The 22,720-nt window shown below is 40.5% G+C and overlaps 1 protein-coding gene across 1 annotated transcript in view; it reads left to right on the forward strand.

Moving 5' to 3' along the window:
- The first annotated feature begins 404 nt into the window (after positions 1-404).
- LOC110103431 (ubiquitin carboxyl-terminal hydrolase 5) overlaps positions 405-22,720 on the forward strand; it is a 45,385-nt gene continuing 23,069 nt past the window's right edge. The window contains exons 1-6 of the mRNA XM_020832147.2: positions 405-714; positions 7,024-7,275; positions 15,273-15,417; positions 15,660-15,719; positions 15,790-15,885; positions 21,811-22,230. Coding sequence (XP_020687806.1) covers positions 566-714; positions 7,024-7,275; positions 15,273-15,417; positions 15,660-15,719; positions 15,790-15,885; positions 21,811-22,230 — 1,122 coding nt within the window. The 5' untranslated portion in view covers positions 405-565. The remainder of the gene's footprint in view (positions 715-7,023; positions 7,276-15,272; positions 15,418-15,659; positions 15,720-15,789; positions 15,886-21,810; positions 22,231-22,720) is intronic.

Here is a 22,720-nt window from a genome sequence, read left to right on the forward strand (position 1 = left end):
CCTTTATCCGTTATCAAATGAATTTCCTAATGCTCATCTTCTTCCTGGCAGATGTTCTGATGCCGCACGGGAGGCATCTGCGGCTACGAAAATCAGGACTTTGAATTCATTGTGGATGTCAGCGGTGCCAATACACATTCCTTCGCACGAACGAATGGAAGACGACACACTGATAAACAAAGTGGCAGAATAGAAGAAAATGAAAATTTATATGACATATCAGTAAATATAATAGTTTGGTCGTTGAATATGTATTTTTAATAGTTTTATATATTATGTATGTAAATTTTTTTAAAATTTTATATAAATGATATAATGTAATATTAAAGTTTTAAGTATTAAATATATGAATAATATGAAATAAAGTTGAATTTTTGTTGTTATATGTGGGCTAAATCGAATCTCCGGTTCTATGTCCGGAGCACGAACAATAATTTCCGGACACTGCGCCCTTCTCCCAAGGCGACGGGAGACTGACGGAGGCAGAGACGAGCGAGAGCGCGATGCGAGCTTGAAAGAAATACGCGGTTTTGCGAGGTTTTGATGCTCACTTACTTTAGGCGAAATGGATTGCATGACGATGGCGCCGGAACGGGAACGGGAACGGGAGCGGGAGCTGACGCCTGAGGAGGAGAGGACCCTCATCAGGGATATCTGTGCCGCTGCGGAGGTCCAAACCAAAGAAGGCGACACCTTCTACCTTATCACCAGCAGGTTCTACCTAAATCAATTTCGCTTTTATTCCTCAGCCTTTTGGGCGAAAATCAGCACTCCTTAAGTCTTTTTTCTTTTTTCCGCGAAACTGTCCTCAAAAACCTAATGTTTTTATTTGTTATCACTGCTGTTGATATTTGAGTTTATGTTTGTTATATGTTTCTATTTAGGTAATTGGTTTTCCCTGGACATTTCTTTTAAATTTGATTTAATTTATTAGACTATTTCTTCTGTTGATCGGAGATTTTCAAGTTGGGGATCAGAGATTCTCAAGCTGAACTGATTGCACATTAAGCTTGTCTGTTTCCTTTATCTATCTTTGCTGTTGTTGCCATGATTGAACTGCAAGATGTGGTCCCTAATTTAAGTGAAATAAACCTTCGAAATTTATTGTCTTACTTGGTGGGTTTAGGTTGCTGTTAGCAGCATGCAAGTCATGCGTTATGCTTTCAACTTTAATCTGTGCAAGGTGCTTTCTTGAGCATTCCATACAAGAAAACAATGTGCAGCAAATGGATTACGGTGATGCTTTTAGTGGAGTGATAAGAAATAAATAAGTTTTGGCAGAAGGTTCAGATATGATAATGTTGTAATCTTCACATGTGAATACCAGAAGGGGAGGGTAAGTGCCTACCACAGTCTGCCATCATACATCTATTTCATCTCAATGTGCATATTTTCATGGCTAATTCACTGAATAAGTCTCCTTAGAGAAACAAAGTCATAGATAGCGTTCTCTATCTCAGCTTTCGGAAAGTAATCCTATTGTTAGTTCATGTATTCACAGTTAAGTTTTAGTGACATAAATCTCGAGTTGCAGTATAAACAAATTCTTAAAAAAGTGATGGCCAATATATTGTAGAAGTGTTAAACTTACTGGAATCTATCCTAATTTAAGTAAATCTCGATATGAACCATTAGTGGTTATGCAATTAACTAGAAGATAATCCCCAAACAAGTTGTCCTTGTAACAATGTTCACATAATAGAATGTAAACTCGTTGAACCTTTAGGTGAGGCCTTGAGGCCAAATGATTTGACTCCTCCATCGCCGTTGGAGCATCACACCTTACAATTACGTTGAGTTCAACCTAAGCTAATGCTTTACAAAAACAAAAGCATTATGTGAGCCTTATAGATTGCAATTAGCCAAGACCTCGATAAATAAAAGTTCTCAAATCAATATATGCAATGAGCTATTAAACATGAACCAAAGTAAGTCCAAGTTTGCATAGGAAGAAGCAAAGGTAATATGAGATTTATTTGATAGTAGAGCCATGAACAATCCCATAGGTTCATTTTATACAGCAGACCTCCTTACAATCAACTTGATGCATAAAGAGATTCAAAACCCTAACCCCATGATTCAAATGCGGAGGCATGCTTAACCTCTATGAGGGCTTGCATATTTCCAAGGAATATTTACAAGCATATGTGAGCTTTGTTAGATAGGACAACCATGAACAACCCCAGATGTTTGCTTTATGTTGCACTTCTCTTTACAATCCACTTGATGCTTATAGAGATTCAAAATCCCCAACACCATGATTTGTGGTCACTTGATTTGTTTGTGAAAGATCAGGTTTTTGAGATGAAAATACAAGTGCTGAGGAAGGCTTGACCTTTGCAAGGGCTTGCATGTTTCCAAGGAACCTTTATGAAGTCTTTTAGGTAGAGATTTGATTTGCACGAAAGGCGATAAGAGAATTTTTTTTCAATTTTGAGAAAAAAATCTCGTATAGTTTATTATATATATTTTTCCTTGTAGAACCAAACCTAATGCCATTTGAGCCATGAATCTAAATTATTTGTCAGGAATGCATGTAAAACTTCCACCACAATCATCGTAAGTTTATTATTCAAACAAATTAGATTTATATCGTCCAATTTGATAAATTCCCCTTCTTCATTCTTTGTTGTTTAATGCTAAACTATTGAATATATTTTTTAACATAATATCTAGTCACGTTTTATAAGGTCTGCCCTTTTCTTGATAATCATTTATATTCATTCTATTTACTTGCCTGGTAGAACTTTCATCCTTTGTAGTACTTTTCAACAATATTTTTTCTATGAGTGATACTTCCAATGTTCTTATAATTTTATTTTTTATTTCATTCTTTATAATCTTACCACACATTCATCTTAATATTATCATTTTTACTATATTCAACTTGACATTTAGTGACTACGTTGCCACCCAACCCAATATAGGATGAGATATTTTCTTTCTTATACTATATAATATTTATATTTAAGTCTTCATTGTTTAGCATAAAGTTAAGTGTTGTGAAGATGAGAATGCTCAGGTGGATGAGTGGCATGAAAGTACCCTTTTTGTAACAAGTTTAAGACCAGATAGTTTAATTCTTAATAGTCATTTTATAATGAGGTAAATAAGGTATAGAGTAGCACCAGGAATAAGATTATGAGGTGTTGAATATTTACAATTGGGGTCAGAGTGAATTAACTTCATCAAAAAGATATCGTTATAACTCATTAAGAAGTAATCTAAGTTCGTGTTTGTTTTCTGCAAATTGGGTCTCTTCTTTGTTCAGGGATGAAACAACAATGAAATACCTGCTAGTGCCCTCAAAGGTCAGGGACTAGTAAAGTTCTCTCAATTTGACTACACTAATTGTCGTTCTTTTGATCTTTGGATGATCTGATATGGGATTGAGGTTCTCTCGCATTTTAGTGGTGAGAGTGTTAACTGGATCTTTTCCTTGACAATTTTAGAGATTCTTTTCCATCTATTATGTCTTTTTCTTCATTCAAATTACATTGATGGTCTGAGTTTAGTTTGGAAGGAATTTGAAGGTCCAAAATTACTCCATATTGAGCTCTAGTGAACCTTGCCATTGCAAATGACATTGGTTTTGTAATCTTACTTTTGACACCAATAATATTTTAGGATGAGATGGCTTATGCTCCCTGCCCTCAAAGATGGTTTTCTCTTATAGGTTTGTGAAGATGCAAGAAAGGGTAAGGAATTTTGTTGCACCTTTATTACGTATGAACCTTTTTCATGAATATAATGGAGATTAATTAGCTCATCTTGGAACTCATTTTGTTTGCTAGCTAGTGTTCTCTGTGCTAGTAAACTTTCTTCATTAAAATTCTCTTTAAGCGAAAGGTGTGTTTCTGACAGGAAACACTGGTAACCCACAATGAAACTATGGATAAAATTGAATTTTAGTGAAGTACAAAACTAGAAATACAAAGAACGAAGTGGAGGCAAAGGCGAGGAATGATTGTAGATAGAAGATGAAAGAAAACACTCAAGATACAATGGATCTTCAATTCGAGAAGAAGATCTAGCTCTCCCAAATCTCTAGACGCCGTTATAGCCCAAAAAAAATGAAGAACAACTCAATTTAGAAAAAAATACTTGATACCCTAACCCTAGGAAAACATTCTACCTAAAACATACAATCATAAAGGAAATCTCTAAACAATCATTCATTTGAATTTTCTCTCCTAAACCACCTTAATTTCTTCCTAAACGAGGGCTGTTGGACCCCACAGATTGGAGGCGGAAACCAGGGAGGCGAACATGTTCCACCTTATGTAGTAGAGGCCTGTCATTTCTGGATTGGCTAGACTGATCCCTCCTGGACCTGTCTAACAATACCCCCCTCCCAAAGACCCACCTTGTTCGTAAGGTGGAAAGAAGGCTCCCTCCTCAAGTTCCTCTTCATCACACAGGGTGAGAACCTGAAGAGATCGGTCCTTATATTTATGCCCCGATGTATACCTTTCTTCACATCTAAAATAAGCCCCTTCTCGCCCTTCTCCTGTAACTCCATTTATGTGAGCTTGTTGAAGTTTCCCCCGTTCTTCCTTCTACAGTCTTCTCTTTCGAGGTCTCCCGAAGGGTACCCTATGTCGGCTCCTTTGATGCCAAAAAGGCAGTGGTCATCTTATACGACTCGCCTGAGTTGTTGCCTCCAGTCCCTCTCTCCAGGTCCCTCTGATCCTCCACTAACTGAGTTGGGTCCATAGCCTCTCCCAAATCATGAGGCCTCATCACTCTAGTTGTAGCTCGAGTCTCGGGTTTGAGCCCTTTCATAAAGTTCCCCTTCTGTACAGTCTCTGGAAGCCGGTCCAGTTTATTGGTCAGGTGCTCAAACTGCTCATGATATTTAACTAGTTTTCTCTTGCATTAGGGTGAAGAACTGCTCATAGAAGTGCCCTACAAAACATTCCAATAAACAATCCTTAAACTCCCTCCAGGTACATATGGGTTGCCTCGTATCTCTCCATTAGTACCATGCTAACTCTTTCCCCTTCAAGCACATCCCATATGTTGTCAGTCTTTCCTCTTCTGTCAACCTTTTGACGATAAAGTATCTTTACACCATGTAGATCCACCCATGTGTACCACCTCTCTAAAAAATAAGCATCTTTAGCTTCCTCACCCGCAGATCTCCTTTGTTTCCCCTGTTTCCTCTATAATTTTTCATTCTCCAAGGGGGTTGTTCCCCCCAAGTGTCCCAATCATCTCTTCTATGCTCGTATCCACGCTTTTTGTCAAAATTTCACATTCTTCTTTCAAGTTCTGCACCTCTTGGATCATAATCAACTTTTCTCCCTTCAAATTTTACCCCTCCTTTCAAATTCGGTACCCCTCCGGTCATAATTAGCCCATCTCCTTTCCAATTATGACCTTCTTCCCTTAAATTCAGCACCCCTTCGTTCATGTTTGACCCCCTCATGCCTCTCCCCATACCCTCTACCAGATTCCTCCCTATGAATAGGCTCTAGGGGAGGCATTCTCTCTTCTCCCTCCAAAATTTCCTCCTGATCTTCCCTTCTCGTTATCAAATTAGGGTTTTGTCCATTTTCTCCGAAGATGCTGTTTTGGGTTGTCCATTAAGCAACTTCTTCAACATCTCATCCATGATGGATAATTTGAGATCAATCTTCTCATGGATAACTGAAATTTCATTTTTTAAATTTGAAACATGAGTTTGGAGATCCGAAATTTTAGATTTCATTTGTCCGATCTCCCCTTCCAATACTTCTACCTTTCTTCTAGCCATAGGTACACAGATCTAGGCTCCAAATAACACAAATAGCCAAAAAATAGCAGATTTACTCTTCAAACAGCAAAAATCAGTAAGATTGGAGAGAAAATCACAACAAGAATCAACAAGGGAGACTCATATTTCAACCTAGGATACTGCTCTGATACCAATTTGATAGGAAACACTTGTAAACCACAATGGAACCGTGACTGAAATTGAATTTCAGCAAAGTATAAAACTAGAAATACAAAGAACGAAGTGGAGACAAAGGCGAGGAACGATTGTATTGATAGCATATGAAAGAAAACATACAATATACAATGGATCTTCAATTCGAGAGGAAGACCCGCCTCTCCCAAATCTCTAAATGCCGCCACAGCCCAAAACAACGACGAACAACTCAATTCAAAAAAATACTCAGTACCCTAACCATAGGAAGACATTCTACTTAAAACATACAATCATAATTGAAATCTCTAAACAGCCACTCCTTTGAATTTTCACTCCTAAATCACCGTAATTTCTTTGAAAACGAGGGCTGCTGCTGGACCCCACGGAATTGTGATGGAAACCAAGGGAGGCGGACAGGCTCCGCCTTTTGTAGCAGAGGCTGATCCCTCCTTGACTGGTCTAACCGTTTGAGATCTAGTATTGCTTTAAGTTTTGGCAGCATGTAAATGGTAAGAGAAAATGAAAATATGGTGCAATTTTAGAGAAATTAGTTCTCTAACTTGGTTGCTAGGTTAGTTGGATGATCTTACTAAGACTGATAATAGTCCTCGCAATCTTCTCTTTTCAGGAGAACATTAAGTGGGTGAATGTCATGCTTTAACGGGTCTGATTTGTTAGATGGTAGTTTCAGATATTTGTTCTGCTGGTTTGGGTACGGTGTAGATTGCTTAGAATTCCGAGGAAGATTATGCTTGGTATTTTTGATAGAACTTAACTGCTTTTAAATTATGCTATCCTTCGATTATTTATCTTATTCTCACATAAAACAAATTCTTACTGAACAATGTGCATCTTGAGATGCTAAAACAATATCAGAACGGGTGACAAGTTCCTTTTGCCAGAATCTTTTATCCATTGTAATAATTACATCATGACTTGGGCCATTGTAATAATTACGCACCACACTATCAATTTCGCTGTTAAAAATTTTACTGAATTATTTTAATTCTTTTATGGTTCTTTTTCAGATTTAATTGTTTGAACTTGGAACTGTTTTTGATTGGTTTATTATGGTTTGAAAAACTTAGATTTCCTTTTCCTTTTGATAGATGGTGGCAATCCTGGCTTGACTTTGTTAACCAAGATATGAATGTCACTGTGAGCAATGGCTATGGTTCACACAATTATGGATCTCCTTGTTCAAGCAGCCCCAAAAGGCCTTTTGCTATTGACAATTCTGATTTGATTAATGACGCAACATCAGAAATCTCAAATGTAGATATAGAGCTTCATGAAACCTTAGTGGAAGGTCGGGACTACATATTGCTCCCACAAGAAGTTTGGGATAGATTGCATGGGTGGTGAGTTAACTGACTTCGAATTTAAATATTTCCATTTTGTACACGTGCATTTTGATACATGCAATCTTTCTTCTTTGAGTTCCATTTTACTTACAGAAAATTCAATACGTTTGAAGAATTTGACTCTTAATAAGGTTTATTGTTGAAAGGGATGTGTTATCTTTTGGCATAGCCCGACTGTGATGGCTTGATACTTTGTGTTACAGTGAATGTTCCAAATTTATATACGCCTCAATATTTCGCGAAACTTTTGTTGATACCTGATCCTGACGTAATTAAAAGAAAACTTGCTTCTCAATGTTTGCATCTTTGAATCATAACTTGAGAGCGAATCAAGTATGATGCATAAACACTCCAAAATGTCAAGTTTTGCACATCTAACATGATGACATAAAAACTTATCCAGTATCAAATAATATGTAAAGCAAGCCCAGCATGTGGTAGATGTGATATGGCAGGACTCATATTGGGAACGCCTTAGACATTGCTGACAATTTTTACTTTTTTTCCTTTTTATTTATTTATGATAATTTAATTTTTTTTGCCTTTCACTTTAGAAGGCAAGGACAATGTTACTTACGCTATTGCCCATTTATATTATTATTTTCTCATTTGTTTGATATTATTAAGAATATGATTGTAGAATATTATATATATATATATATATATTATTAGAACAATGATTATATTATTAGAACAATGATTGTATGATTTTTGTTTTTTAAGATGTGTTTGTGGGCTCATATCTTTCCAACCTATGTTAATGTCTCATATCTTTCTAGATTTTCCCTGCTTTGTGGGCTCCAAAACATTGTGCCCCAGCCTCTCCGTGTATTTTTATCGATGAGGAAAATTTTAATAGATTATATTCCATGTTAAATTTTTAGAAGGCAGATTAGTTTAATATATAAGACGCTACCCAGAGATTTAACTCTCATTTTGCGAGGACTTTATGATCTAAGTCTGGTTTATCCTTGTTGCGGACTGGAACATTCGCAGCGGTAGAAGGATAAAGAGCTTAATGTCTTAGCTTTAAACAAAGATCCAACACACATACATATAAAGAGAGGGGTGCAAGAAGCATAAGATACACCAAGAATTTTATGCGGAAAATCCTGAAAAGGGGAAAAATCACGGTGCTTGGCCCAATTAAAATGATTTCACTGGTGTTTGTAGTCGATTACAAATTGTGCCCTTCTGCGGGGGAAAGGCATTGGCTCAATATATTATATAGAGCACATTACATTGTTGGGGTTGGAAGAATCCAATGAAAAGGGAGCCATTCTCAAGAGAACTTTGGCATATTCATTTGGTTGGTAGGGCTGTATTTGGGCAAAAAAGATCAGAGAGATTGTAGCCGGCGGGTGACGGTAGTTGGAGGGATCGTAGTCGGCGGGTGACGGTGGTTGGAGGGACTTTAGTTGGGTGACGGGATACTGCCAGTAGGAGTTCCTCTCTCTCTCTCTCTCTCTCTCTCTTACAGGTAAGAAACATGATCCCAGAGAAAGAGTTATTAAAAAATCTTGTGAGAATTTATTTGATTGTAAACTAGTATATCTTTCTTTGTATTCTGTTATGCTTGAACCAGCCCAGGAGGGGCCGGCTGGACCCGGTCCGACCCGGGTCTACACCAGGCGGAGGCGGAACCAAGAAAGGGAGGAGGGCGGACAAGGTGGGCCCCACTTGGGGCTGATTTGATTATGTGGGAGGGAAAATTTTGAATGCAAAGGGCTGTTTAGGTATTTTGTAGGAATCCTTTATTGTTAATTAGGAGGATTAGGAGGGAAAGGGGGTTATCTGGAATTTGTATGTAATTTGAGATTTAGGGTTTCTTGCTTGGGCTCTTGGCGTTGCCGGAGATAGTTGGAGAGTTATTCTTCCTCTCGAATCGAAGAACATTGTATCTTGCTTTTGTTTTGATCATCTACTAGTGAAATACAAGTCCATTGCTTGGTTTTCTCTCATATTTTCCTACAGTTTCTCTGTTTTTTCCACTATCTTCCTGTACGTATTGCTGTTTTCCTGCAGCAAACAGCAATTCTGCTGCTGTTTGCTCTCCAATCTTGGGTAGGTTTGCTTGCGAACTCAAGTATTTCCTTAGGGTTACTTGCGAACTCAAGTATTTCCTTAGGGTTACTTGCGAACTCAAGTATTTCCTATCAAATTGGTATCAGAGCATCGTCGTGGGACTTGTGGCAGCTGAAAATCAAGAATTTCAGCGGAGTTCTTGAGGGATTCGAAGGAATTTTTTCCGGTTTTTCGTGAAAGGAAAGATGGCCGGAAAGAAGGTGGAAGTATTAGAAGGCGAGTTGTCCGGCGAGTTCGGACAACTGAAGACAGATCTGGAGGGAAAGTTCCTGGAAATCTCCACCAACAATGACAGGTTGGAAGGAAGGTTCGCGGCTATGGAAGAAATGATGAAGAAACTATTAGAGATGAAGACCAATCCGGCGACATCGGAAGTGAGAGAGATTACTGACGGCCATGGCATAGGAGGAAATCCAAACCCAATCCGGGGGAGGAGGAATCCGAAGGTGGAGATTCTTGAAGGGGAGGACGACATGCTGCCTCTAGAACCACTTTCTAGGGAGGAGATGAGTATGGGATATGACAGAAGAGGTGCTGATTTTTTAGGGAGAAGGGAAGAATTTCATTGCCGAGGTGCTGAATTTGAAGGAAGACGCGAGGACGACACTCGTCGGGATGCTGATTATGAAGGGAGAAGAAGGGATTACGATGAGGGGTTTGGGTATAATCCCAAAAGGGATAATCAGGACACTTGGGGAGCACCACCTCATCATGGAATGGGAGGTTATAGAGGAGATCCCAAGGTGAGGAAACTGAAGATGCCCATCTTTGAGGGCGAGGATGGACATGGCTGGATTTATAAGGTGGAACGGTATTTTCCAGTCAACGGGTTGACAGAGGAGGATAAACTGACAGCGGCAAGACTATGTTTGAAAGGGAAGGCACTGGCATGGTACCAGTGGAGGGACATGAGGCGACCCATTCAAAGCTGGAGGGAGTTCAAGGACTGTCTGCTAGAGCGTTTCCGAACCAGCAGGGGAGGAGACTTCTATGAGCAGTTCTTTGCGCTGACACAGGAGGGGACAGTAGCAGAGTCCAGGACCGGTTTGAGTACCTAGCTAGCAGGTTGGATCGTCTTTCTGAGACCGTGCTTGAGGGGAACTTCATGAAAGGGCTCAAACTAGAAATAAGGGCAGCTGTTAGAGTGATGAGACCACACGACCTGGGGGAGGCCATGGAGTTGGCACAACTGGTTGAGGACCAGAAGCATCTGGAGAGAGGGGCTCAAGGCAGTAGCTCAGGGGGATCCTACAGAATGACGACCACTTTTCTAGCTCCCAAGGGAGCTGCACCGGGGGGTATACGAGAGGTACCAAAGGAGAGGACTGGAGGAGGAGGACCTGGGGGAAATTTTAAAAAGCTTACTGATAAGGAGATGCATGAAAAGAGGGCCAAGGGATTGTGCTTTAGATGTGATGAGAAGTACATGCCAGGGCATAGGTGTAAGGACCGAACTCTTCAGGTTCTCCTCGTTTGCGAAGATGAGGAAGACGAAGAGGGAGGAGGGAGCAGGTCAGAAGTGGAGGAGGAGGAGAAGTTGCACCTGGATGTGGCAGAAGTCTCCCTGAACTCTGTAGTGGGATTCACTTCGAGTCACACTATGAAAGTGAAAGGGGTGATAGCTGACCACGAGGTGGTGGTTCTGATAGATAGTGGGGCAACCCACAATTTCATTTCCACCCGGCTTGTTGAATTGCTTGGAATGGAGTTAGTGGATACCGGCGGCTATGGGGTGATGATGGGCACGGGGAAGGTGGAAATGGGGAGAGGAGTGGTGCTGACTATTCAGGGGACCATTCAGGAGATACAGGTGAGGGAGGATTTTCTTCCCTTAGAATTGGGAAGTACTGATGTGATTTTGGGAATGAAGTGGCTGCAGACTTTGGGGGAGACCAAGGTGAACTGGGGAGAACTGAGGATGGAGCTGATAGTGGGGGGGAGGAGAATGGTGATACAGGGAGATGTCGGCCTGTCTAGGACGGGGGTGTCTCTCAAGTCCATGATCCGAACCATCCAGGAGGTTGGGGGTGGATATTTGGTGGAGCTGCAACGATTGGAAAAAGTTAGTGTGGGAAAAGAAGGAGACATTTCTCTTGTAGTTCAACCAGTCATCCAACAGTTCAGCGAGGTGTTCCAGCCACCTCAAGGGTTACCACCGGTCAGAGAACAAGAGCATGCAATTCTACTAAGGGAAGGGGTGTCACCGATTAGCGTACGACCCTACCGCTATCCCCAGATTCAGAAAGATGAAATTGAAAGGTTGATTAGTGAAATGCTGGAGGCAAAGATCATCAGACCTAGTGTAAGTCCTTTCTCTAGCCCCGTATTACTGGTCAAAAAGAAAGATGGAAGCTGGAGATTTTGTGTGGATTATAGGGCTTTGAATAAGGAGACTATCCCAGATAAATTTCCCATTCCTGTGATTGATGAACTTTTGGATGAACTGTATGGAGCAGTGATATTCTCCAAACTGGATTTGAAGTCGGGATACCATCAGATCCGGATGAGGGAGGAAGACATCTCTAAGACGGCGTTCAGAACACATGAGGGGCATTATGAGTTTCTGGTGATGCCGTTTGGGCTTACCAATGCCCCTGCGACTTTCCAATCACTGATGAATAGAGTGTTCAGACCGTATCTCAGGAAGTTTGTGCTTGTGTTCTTTGATGACATCTTGGTATACAGTAGAACTGAGGAGGAGCATATGAAGCATTTGAAGTTGGTATTGGAAGTTCTACAGGAGCATCAGCTGAGAGCCAATCTGAAGAAGTGTTGTTTTGGCCAATCTAGGGTGGAATACTTGGGCCATGTAGTATCCAAGGAAGGGGTGGCAGCTGATCAGGCAAAGGTGGAGGCGATGTTGAGATGGCCATTGCCTAAGAATCTGAAGGAATTGAGAGGATTCTTAGGACTTACAGGATACTATAGGAGATTTGTTAAAGGGTACAGTACTATAGCTTGGCCACTAACAGAACAGCTAAAGAAAGATGGATTCCTATGGGGAGAGGCAGCCACAGCAGCATTTGAGACACTAAAGAAGGCTATGACCACGGTACCAGTCCTAGCTCTACCGGACTTCACTCAGACCTTCATAGTGGAGACTGATGCTTCAGGGTACGGATTGGGGGCAGTGCTCATGCAAAATCGTCGACCCATTGCCTACTTCAGCCAGGTATTAGCAGCCAGAGCCAGGCTGAAGTCAGTCTATGAGAGGGAATTGATGGCTATTGTCTTAGCCATCCAGAAGTGGCGACCCTACCTATTAGGTAGGCATTTCATTGTCAGAACAGATCAGAGAAGTCTGAAGTACTTGTTGGAGCAGCGGATGGTGACGGAAGAGCATCAGCGATGGCTTTCAAAGTTGCTGGGGTATGACTTTGAAATTCAGTACAGACCAGGCGGGGAAAACAAAGCTGCGGATGCCTTGTCCAGACGATTGGGTGAACTACAGACAGTGGTTGTGTCTGTTCCTTTGATGCTAGATTGGGAGGCAATCAAAGTAGAGAGCTCGAAGGATGAGGTGTTGGGAAAGATCAGGGCTGATTTATTAAGGGAAGGTGATAGCCACCCAGGGTACTCAGTAGAGGGGGACAGATTGCTTTATCAAGGGAGGTTCGTGATGCCCAGGACTTCTATCCACATCCCAAACATACTCCAAGAATTTCATGGGAGCGCGGTTGGGGGTCATTCTGGGGTGCAGAAGACCTACAGGAGGATTGCGGCTGAGCTTTACTGGAAGGGAATGCATAGAGATGTAGAGGAGATGGTGGCCAGATGTGAGATTTGTCAGAGGAACAAATACATGGCTATGTCACCAGGGGGGCTACTACAACCATTGGCGTTACCAGGAAGAGTATGGGAGGAAATATCCATGGACTTCATAGATGGGCTGCCCCGTTCAGAAGGCTTCACAGTGATCCTGGTGGTGGTGGATAGGCTGAGCAAGTATGCTCATTTTATTCCCCTCCGACATCCTTACACCGCAATAACAGTGGCTTCCGCGTTCATCAGAGAGGTTGTCAGGTTGCATGGGGTACCAGAGGCAATAGTGTCCGATAGAGACAAGGTGTTCCTCAGTCATTTTTGGAGGGAGCTGTTCAAGTTACAAGGAACAGTTTTGAAAAGGAGCACCGCTTATCACCCACAGACAGATGGCCAAACGGAGGTGGTTAATAGGAGCTTAGAAACCTACTTGAGGTGTTTTGTGTCGGAGACACCTAAGCTTTGGGCCAAATGGTTACCTTGGGCAGAATACTGGTACAACACCTCTTTTCACTCAGCTTCACAGATGACGCCATTCAAAGTGCTGTACGGAAGGGATCCTCCACACTTGGTCCATTTTGGGAGTAGCAGCACTCCTGTTTCGTTAGTAGAAGAGTACTTAGAGGAGAGAGACCGAGTACTGGAAGAGCTAAAAAGGCATCTACTGAGAGCACAGCAAATTATGAAGAAGCAGGCGGATGGGCATAGGAAGGACATACAGTTTGCAGCAGGGGAGAGGGTGTTTCTGAAGCTCCGACCATATAGACAGAAGACAGTTGCCAACAGAAGGAATGAAAAGCTGGCTCCAAGGTACTTTGGGCCCTATGAAGTACTGGAGAAGATTGGGGCAGTAGCATACAGATTGAAACTACCTCCATCGGCAACTATACATCCAGTGTTTCACGTGTCACAATTGAGGAAGGCCATTGGGGAGCACACCGCCAATTCTGAGCTACCAGCAACCCTGACTGAGGACTTAGAGGTGATTCTAGAACCTATGGAGCTCAAAGGGGTGCGCCAGAAAGAAGATAAAACTAAGGAAGTGTTGATCCAGTGGAAGAACCTTCCTGACTACGAGGCTACGTGGGAGCCATACTGGAGGATGAAGCAGCAGTTTCCAGATTTTCACCTTGAGGACAAGGTGATTCTTTGGGAAGGCGGTAATGTTACGCCGGCCCAGGAGGGGCCGGCTGGACCGGTCCAGGAGGGACCGGTCCGGGTCTATTCCAGGCGACGGAATAGACCCAGCGGGAGCCAGGCTTTGGGCGGAAACTTGGTGGAGCCCATTATCCATTGCTTGGTTTTCTCTCAGATTTTCCTACAGTTTCTCTGTTTTTTCCACTGTCTTCATGTACGTATTGCTGTTTTCCTGCAGCAAACAGCAATTTTGCTGCTGTTTGCTCTCCAATCTTGGGTAGGTTTGCTTGCGAACTCAAGTATTTCCTTAGGGTTACTTGCGAACTCAATTATTTCCTATCATATTCTTTGTCAAGGGGCCAATGCGCTAAATGGAAGTGAGATTGTACAAATTCATGCATCTTTTAACCATGGTGCATAACCCAGATGTAATGAGATATTCTTGTTTTGTTGTTCAGTGAAAAATTTTGGTAATAGAACCAGCGTTGGTTCAACTTAGCCTTTGTCATTTGAGGTACCTGGCATGCTTTCCAATGAGATTCAGTATATTTTTATCAGTTTAGTGTCTTGAAGATTCATCAGCAGAATTCTTTTGGAGTTCATGGGTTTGAAACAAAAAACCTTTCACTATTCTAATTATTTATTTTCTTATTTTTAAGTTAGCGACCATTGCTGAGCATGCTACACCCTGTCTCCATTCTGAGAAGAGAGGGAATTATGCAACTGTTATTCTATTATGATGATTTCTTTCATTATTTTTCGTTGCCTATTCTTAGCTATAAATTGTTGAATCATCAAATTGATATTGTAATTTGACTTAAACGGTCAGCATCTTCTGTTGCATCCAAATATTTCTCAAACACTTCCCTTTACTTTTTTCTTAGTAATGAATTTTTTTTTCTATTCATCAGCTTCTTCTTATGTCCGCATGTGTCACAAACGTAGTTAGTGCGGAAGAAACTTCAGTTGAGTCAGAATTCGAATTTATTATATCTTTGCTTTGATGGCAGGTATGGAGGAGGTCCAACATTGCCTCGTAAGACTATCAATTCAGGTTTATCTCAAACAGATTTGTCCATTGAAGTCTACCCTCTACGGCTTCAGCTACTTCTAACACCTAAAAGGGGGCAAGCAATTATTAGAATAAGCAAAAAGGTTATGCAGAGTATTCCATCATTTTGTTTGCTTGTTTTTGGAGCTGCTACTAGATTTCAAACTCTGGATTTGGTGTTTCAGTTTTGTTACTTAATATTATTATCATGCAGCCAAGGATAGTTTATCTGTACAGAAGTTTACTTTCCTTTGGATTTCTTTAGTTGATGAGTGAAATTTTTAAGTGATTTTAAATGAAGTACTGTAAGGAAAGCTTAGTAATGCTTTCATGTCAACTTCTGCAGGAAACGGTTCGAGAACTTCATAGAAAGGCTTGCGAGGTTTTTGACCTTATCTTAGATAATGTAAGGTATTGGTTACTTGTTTTGATCACTGGCTTCTCAATCGGCATAATACTGATTACCTCACCTACAGGTTTGCATTTGGGACTACTATGGCCATCAAAAACATGATTTGATGAATGACATGGAGAAGACCCTTGATGATGCCAATATACAAATGGACCAGGACGTGAGTTTTATTTTGTTATTATCAACTTTTTTTTTCTTTGGTTTGATATGCCTTCAGTATTTTTTTTTTTGGTTGCTTGTAGAAAAGTAGGAAAGTAGAAAACTAGAAAATATATAATTTTTTTCTCTTTTAATGTGCAAAGTATGAAGGAATATAAGACTCCTACAAGAGTTTTACAGTAAAAATAAATCGAGGCTAACTAAAAAAAAGGGGGACCCCAAGAGGGTCCAACAACTAGAGGGAGCACACATATTGCAATTTGAAGGTCATGAGGATATCGATCTAATGGTTAGAACCCTTAATTCGTGTGTTCAAAGATGTCTATTAAGATTGGTTGATATGTGGGTTCTACCAGGTAGAGGTCTTGTGTGAGATTGGGGTGGGTGCTCATGTGTGTGTAGAGAGTGGGCTCCACGGTCTTTCCCCACTCAAACTGGATGGTATGAATTTTTGATTCCAAATTTGCTTACAATACTTATGAACATGGTTGCAATCCTTTGGTGAATGTGTCACGCCCCAAGATCTAACTTGGAAAGAATGTCAATCAATTTCCCAAAATAATTTACCAGAGTTATCTAAAACCTTCAATAAACAGTCTATCAAACATCTATAAAATTTAAAAAATCAATATACAAGTCGATTCATATCTCAAAAGCAAATCAATCAACTTTTTAGTTTCTCTTGTATGAAATGTCTATCTCAATATGCTTGGTCGATTATATTGTATTGGATTGTGAGCAATGATGATGGTAAATGCATTGTCACAATTATCTTTCGTAGGCCCCTTCTGATGGGGACATCATATTAGCATGGAAGGTTTATCAGAGACGTGGTCACAGATCTACGACCACGATTGAGTCTTTGTATTTCTGAGTCATGATTGTATTCTATTTTATTTATGCATTTTCTTATTTGCTTAGGTGTCGTTATTATTTTCCCTTTGTACCCCTTTCATGGGAGTGGTCGCATGTAAGCCTAAAGGGCAAGTTGGTCTTTTATTTTCTTGAGTCTTTGTACCCGGCTATTTATAGCCTCATTTCCTTTGTTTTGAGCTAATGAATAATTGATAATGAAAATTTCCTTCTTGCATGAGCATTGAGAGCTATGGAGTTCTAATGGAGAGAGCTTCCTAGGAGAGGAAGAGGATTCGCGCAATACCCACCAACCTAGATAACTCGGGTTCGTGGCTTCTTTGTTTAACTCGTTTTCTTCTCTCCCTTTTGTTTCTTCTTTCTTTGTCTTTCTTTTACAACCACTTAGCCACCGGATTTCCTCCTTGTTTGAAACCCCATCCTTTTCTCCCTACCCTCACGGCTGAGCACCCAACCCGAACCCCCCATCCCGCCGGCTCCAACCTTCCCACCGCCGACCGCCCCACTCCCTCTTCTCCTTTCACCTCCATTGCCTATTTGGGATTGAGTATTTTGTGGACAGATTTTGAATTCAAAATTATCTATTTGAAATTTAAAATCTTGCCTAAAATACTAAATCTATTTTAGGAAAGTTCATAATCTAAACTCATTTGAATTTGAAATTTAAATTGGGTAGAATTATTTACTTTCCTAAATCCTTAAACCAGATTAAGAAGCCTTTAATACTCCCATTAAATGCTCCAATATTCCTCATACCGCCGGCTTCTACAGGAGGAATTTTGGGAATTTCTTTCCTAAACCTCCTCTAACGTTATTGAGAGCAATTTCAAATCTCCACCCAGTTAGAAATAATTCAAATTATTTCTTTCTCTTTGGCCGAATACTCCAGGGACTCCAACTTCCATATTTCTTGCCTTTTTTTTCTTCTGCTGTTTTGGAAAGAATTTCCTGGCACCTCTTCATTGCCGCCCAAGCCTTTACCGTGCTCCCTTTTTTTTCTTTCCAAACTTTCTTCCCTCTCATAAGCCGTCTCTTGAATTGCCGGCACAAGCTTTCCTCCAAAGAATTCTATTGTCTCCTTAGAGAAACCTGAGATTTTCTCTCAGATTTTTGGGCCAAAAAAGTCTGAAAATTTATTCAGATTTTGGAAGGATTTTGGCTACTTCTTCAGCCCACGATGAAGAGAACATCTTAGTTCGTCGACCTTGGATATTCGTCAAGAGTAGTTGCTATCGTGGAGGATCTACACGTCTCCCTGAACAAAGGTTTCTTTTCTTTTCACTTGCATCTTATTTCTTCTAAATCTAAATTCTCATTGGATGGTTGCAATCACGAAAGCTCTTTCACTTGCTCTTGCCAAACCTAGTTCTTTGTAGGAATTGAGTGTAATCTTCTATGCATCCTACGTCTCATTGTTAGATTAGGGATTAACTTGAAACTACTATTTTGCATTGCTTTATTTTCTTGATTATCTTGAATGTTCAAAACTTAACGCATGTGATCTAGCCTATACAAGATTAAATCCCTCTTTGTTTGACTCGCCGTGGATAATTGCTAGTAATTTTAATCCGAACTTATTCTAATTGACGAGTTGTGCAAAGCCTAAGTGAAACTCATAACATGGCATCTAAGTAGTCCTGCATCATCTGGTATCAGAGCATGGTATGCTCTTGCATGTTTTAGGATTCCTGGTAGTTTTCCTTATTGGTGTTTTCATTTTGCATTAATTTCATTTAGAAAGCTTTTCACTTTATCCCTAGGGTGCTACTAAGTCATTGTGTTTCATTTATTTTGCATAAAGCATCTTTAGTTTCCCCTACACCCACTGTTTAGTGGCTGTCCAGAAAATTCCAGCAGCTTTTGGCAAACTTTAGGACCCCCATTTAGGTGTTTACTTGCTGTCCTTAGCTTTGCCATCACTTTTACTTGTTAGGGTGACTTTTTACTTGAGTGTAGTTTGCTGTCCCTGAATTTCCTGCACCATTTAGGATCATTTTAGAGTGTCTTTTCATCCCCTAGCTTGCTGTCCACTTCCTAGGAAACCACCCAAGCACCCCATTGTGTTTAGGAATCGACCCGGAACAACTAGGAAGGACCTTAGACCTCTTGGTAGGTCAAATGAACACTATTAGCCAGCAACTCAAGGAAAACCAGGCGGATCTAGCTGAGCTTCGTAGGAACACCACCGAAAGATTCGATACACTTGAGCGAGCTAGAGACCACCTTACTCCCTACACCCCATCTAGACCCACTTCTATGTATGGGGATGAAACTTACCCGGATGAGAGGCCACATCGGGCCAATCATCGAGCTCCCTACCACGGACATGATCCACGTCATGATCCTGATTTGGATGAGAGGCATCACCGTGCCAATCATCGTACTACCTACCACGGCCATGATCCCGATGCACCACTTATGAAAAACATTAAGGTTGATGCTCCTACCTTTGATGGCACCCTCGATGCCCAGCTCTTCCTGGACTGGGTCAAAGGTATGGATAGTTTCTTTAAGTGGTATGATATTTCTGAGGCCAGGAAAGTTAGTTTTGCTACCATGAAGCTTACGGGTAGGGCGAGTCAGTTTTGGGCGAATTTAGAGAGTCTTAGGGAGGATAGGAATGAATACCCTATTGTAGACTGGTTGTCCATGAAGCGGGAACTCAAACAGAAGTACTTACCCTCGTTGTACTTCCCCCGCCTATTGGACAGGTGGAATAGGTTGACCCAAGGCAATAAACCAGTGAAGGAGTACATCGCTTCGTTTGATGACTTCTTGATTAGATGCAAAGGGGAGACCTCTACCACCCCCGTCGCAAATCTTATTCTATGTTTCGAACCGGGTTGCGTGAGGATCTACGCAATGAGTTATTTGCCCGGAACGTCACTACACTGGAGAATGCCTACAGCTTAGTGCTTGATCTAGAGGAGTCCCGTTCTCAACACCCGAGTCGTTCCCATGATTCTAGACCCTCGTATAGATCAGCCGGTAGTTCCACCCCGCACACTCCTGCTTCACGACCCACTCCGGGAAGCACGACCGACCACCCAGCGGTCCACCTGCACCTAGATCTGATTTTAGAAGTAAACCTCCCACCCGGATGCCCCTCGGTCCAGTCCCGGGACCAAGTGCTTTCGATGCCAGGGGTATGGGCATATCGCTTCTCAGTGCTCCAATCCTTATAAGGGTTTCGATTGTTGAGGAGATGACTGAGGACGATCTCGAGCCCGAGGTTGATCAGATCCATCAAGTCGAGGAAGAAGACGAATACTTCGAGGAGGAGGACGACACTACGGTCCTCAATTGCCTTCAAAAGCTGGATACCTCTCCCATCTGCGTGGTGAGATGTGCACTATCACATCCGACACCCACTGATGACTGGCGTAGGACCACGATTTTTCATACCTACACCAAAATCAAAGACAAGAACTGTAAAGTCATAGTGGATAGTGGTAGTTGCATTAATGCTGTTTCCTCCAGCATGGTATCCCAGTTAGGTCTGTCTGCCGTTCCTCACCCCAACCCGTATAAGGTATCTTGGGTCAACTCCAATGCCTTGGAGGTGAAGGAACGAAGCCACGTACCCATCTCCTTTGCCACTTATAAGTAGAATGTCTGGTGCGATGTGTTGGCTATGATTGTTGGACAAATTTTGCTATAAGGTGAGATTCTTTAGGTTTGTGCTAAATTGATTGATGAGACTTACAGTAAATGCAATTTCAGGATTAATTTTTTAACTAATATTTGTTATTGCCTCATGTCTAACTCTATTCCTTCTTTATTTACGTCCAATTTTTGTCATGGGCTAGTTAGAGTTTCATAAGGCTTATATGTGTCTCTTTTTTTTTTTTCAATAGGTCTTTGATATGTTTCTTTTGAGAGAGAAATATTCCATGTTTAGAATAAGCATCCTTGATTTTTGTTTAGAATAGTGGTAGACATTTTTTTCTTCCATTTTAATAGTTCAATGATGTTTTATGTTTGATTTTTGTTTTTTTTTTTGAGGATTCATCTATTCTCTCATAAAATTCTTCCAATTCTTGTTGCTAAGTATCTCAAATAGAGTTTGTAGTATTTATAATGGAATTTGAGCTGAAATTTGTAAGGAATATTTTATATTGGATAAATTTTTTGGGAAGATGTGAATTGGGAGATTGAGATATATAGGAGCATGTTTAGTGATGGACTGATGGGCTATCATTGCTACCTGATATCAGCCCTAAGCTTTGAGATTGTTAGAGATTTGAGTTGGGCTTGCCCCTTTTTTGTATAGATTTAATGGAGGCAGTGTTTGGATTGAATGTCAAGATGAGAGAGAGCTTTTATTAAATTTATCTTTCAGTTGAGAGTTCTCTTGAAAGAGAGTTTTATTGAAAAAATTGTCTTATCAAAGATGACTTTTTTGCTTTTAAGTTAAAATGTGATAAAATTAGGAGGATAGATAGGAAATTTTAGAAGAGGAAATAGCTCGAAGATAATATAGTGAAAGTAGGACTAGGTGGTTTTTGGCATGTGCACTGGATGTAAAATTGCTCCAAGGGAAAACTGAGGGATAAAATGACATATAATAGAGGGATCAAAGTGAAATTTGCCCATTTCTTTTTGTACTTTGATTTGTTGAGGTTGAGCTTCCAACTTTGCTCTTATGAGCTATGAGGCATATGGGTGATCAAAGTTCAAAGCTTGACAGGTTAGGTTTGTGACTTTTCTTTGGTACTTAAGTATTTAATTAGTAACTCCAATTGTTTGCCTAGCAAACAATAAATATAGGTAACCTATTCATTATTATTTGATTTTCAAAATTTCTTGGATATTATTTCAATTGGTTGTTAAGTTTGTTTTCTTCTAATTTGATGGTGGTGAAGTCCGCAAGAAATTTAGAGCATTTCTTTTCCTTGAAAGCATTTTAATTAGTCAGATTAATTTGAAATTTAATCATACTTCTTTTAATATCAGTTTAATTAAGTAGTTGTTAAGTTTGTTTAAAAACCCTTGAGATTTTAACTACACTTTTGTGAGGTGTTTGATTAGCAGCTAATTTTATAATGAACAGATTCTTGTAGAGGTCCTTGGTGATTGCAACGGTACCACTGATGGTGGATGTATGAGTTCGGTTCAGGAAAATGGATCTAATGAGAGGGATTCTGGTTCTTTAGCTGCAGAACCTTGTAGGTCAAGCATATCGGTTGCTGAAGGTTTGTCAACAAGCAAGAATGTTTCAAGAAGTTGCAGTTCAGAGATCTCACAAAGCCAACTGCTTACATCCCCAAGCAGTGAGTTGGATACTGTACATGCCACCAGCACTGTTGCTACTAGGGGACCCCCTGTAGGTCTCAATGGACTTTTGAACCTTGGAAATACTTGCTTCATGAATAGTGCAATACAATGTCTTGTCCACACACCAGAATTAGCTCGATACTTCCGCGAAGACTACCATAAAGAAATTAACTGGAAAAATCCACTAGGGATGGTTGTAAGTAACTGCACTTATATAATTTTTTCATTTTCACATTAAGTAATTCGAAAGTTTAGTTCCTTCAAATTTGCAAGTATTATCAATTTGAATATTTTATTGCAATGATTTGATATTGTGTCGTTCTTTCACTGTATTGCAGTTTACTTGTGAGTGATTTTGTAATAAAAGTTTTTCTGAATTACTTTTGTGCACCCAAGTTCTTCGGACACGTGTGGATTGTCACATGTTATCTATTATTTGAAGTCCTCAATCAACTATCTGAGTTGGTACAACCAGTTTACAATGATTGGTCCAATTCATGATTTAAAAGGAAGTTTATGGCGCATTGGTGTTTTGTTCTTTTCGGTTTTGTCTTTTGCCCTTAAAACAAGGAAGTTGTTGGAAGAAAATTTACCTTTCAACTATGAAAGTTTGCATGTTTTCAGAAGTTCTAAAGGTATCATTTTTGGGTTCTAAAGGTCTGGAAATATACCTGAAGAAAACCTAT

This window comes from Dendrobium catenatum, unplaced genomic scaffold, assembly GCF_001605985.2.
Source record: "Dendrobium catenatum unplaced genomic scaffold, ASM160598v2 fragScaff_scaffold_466, whole genome shotgun sequence".
Classification (NCBI taxonomy): Eukaryota; Viridiplantae; Streptophyta; class Magnoliopsida; order Asparagales; family Orchidaceae; genus Dendrobium; species Dendrobium catenatum.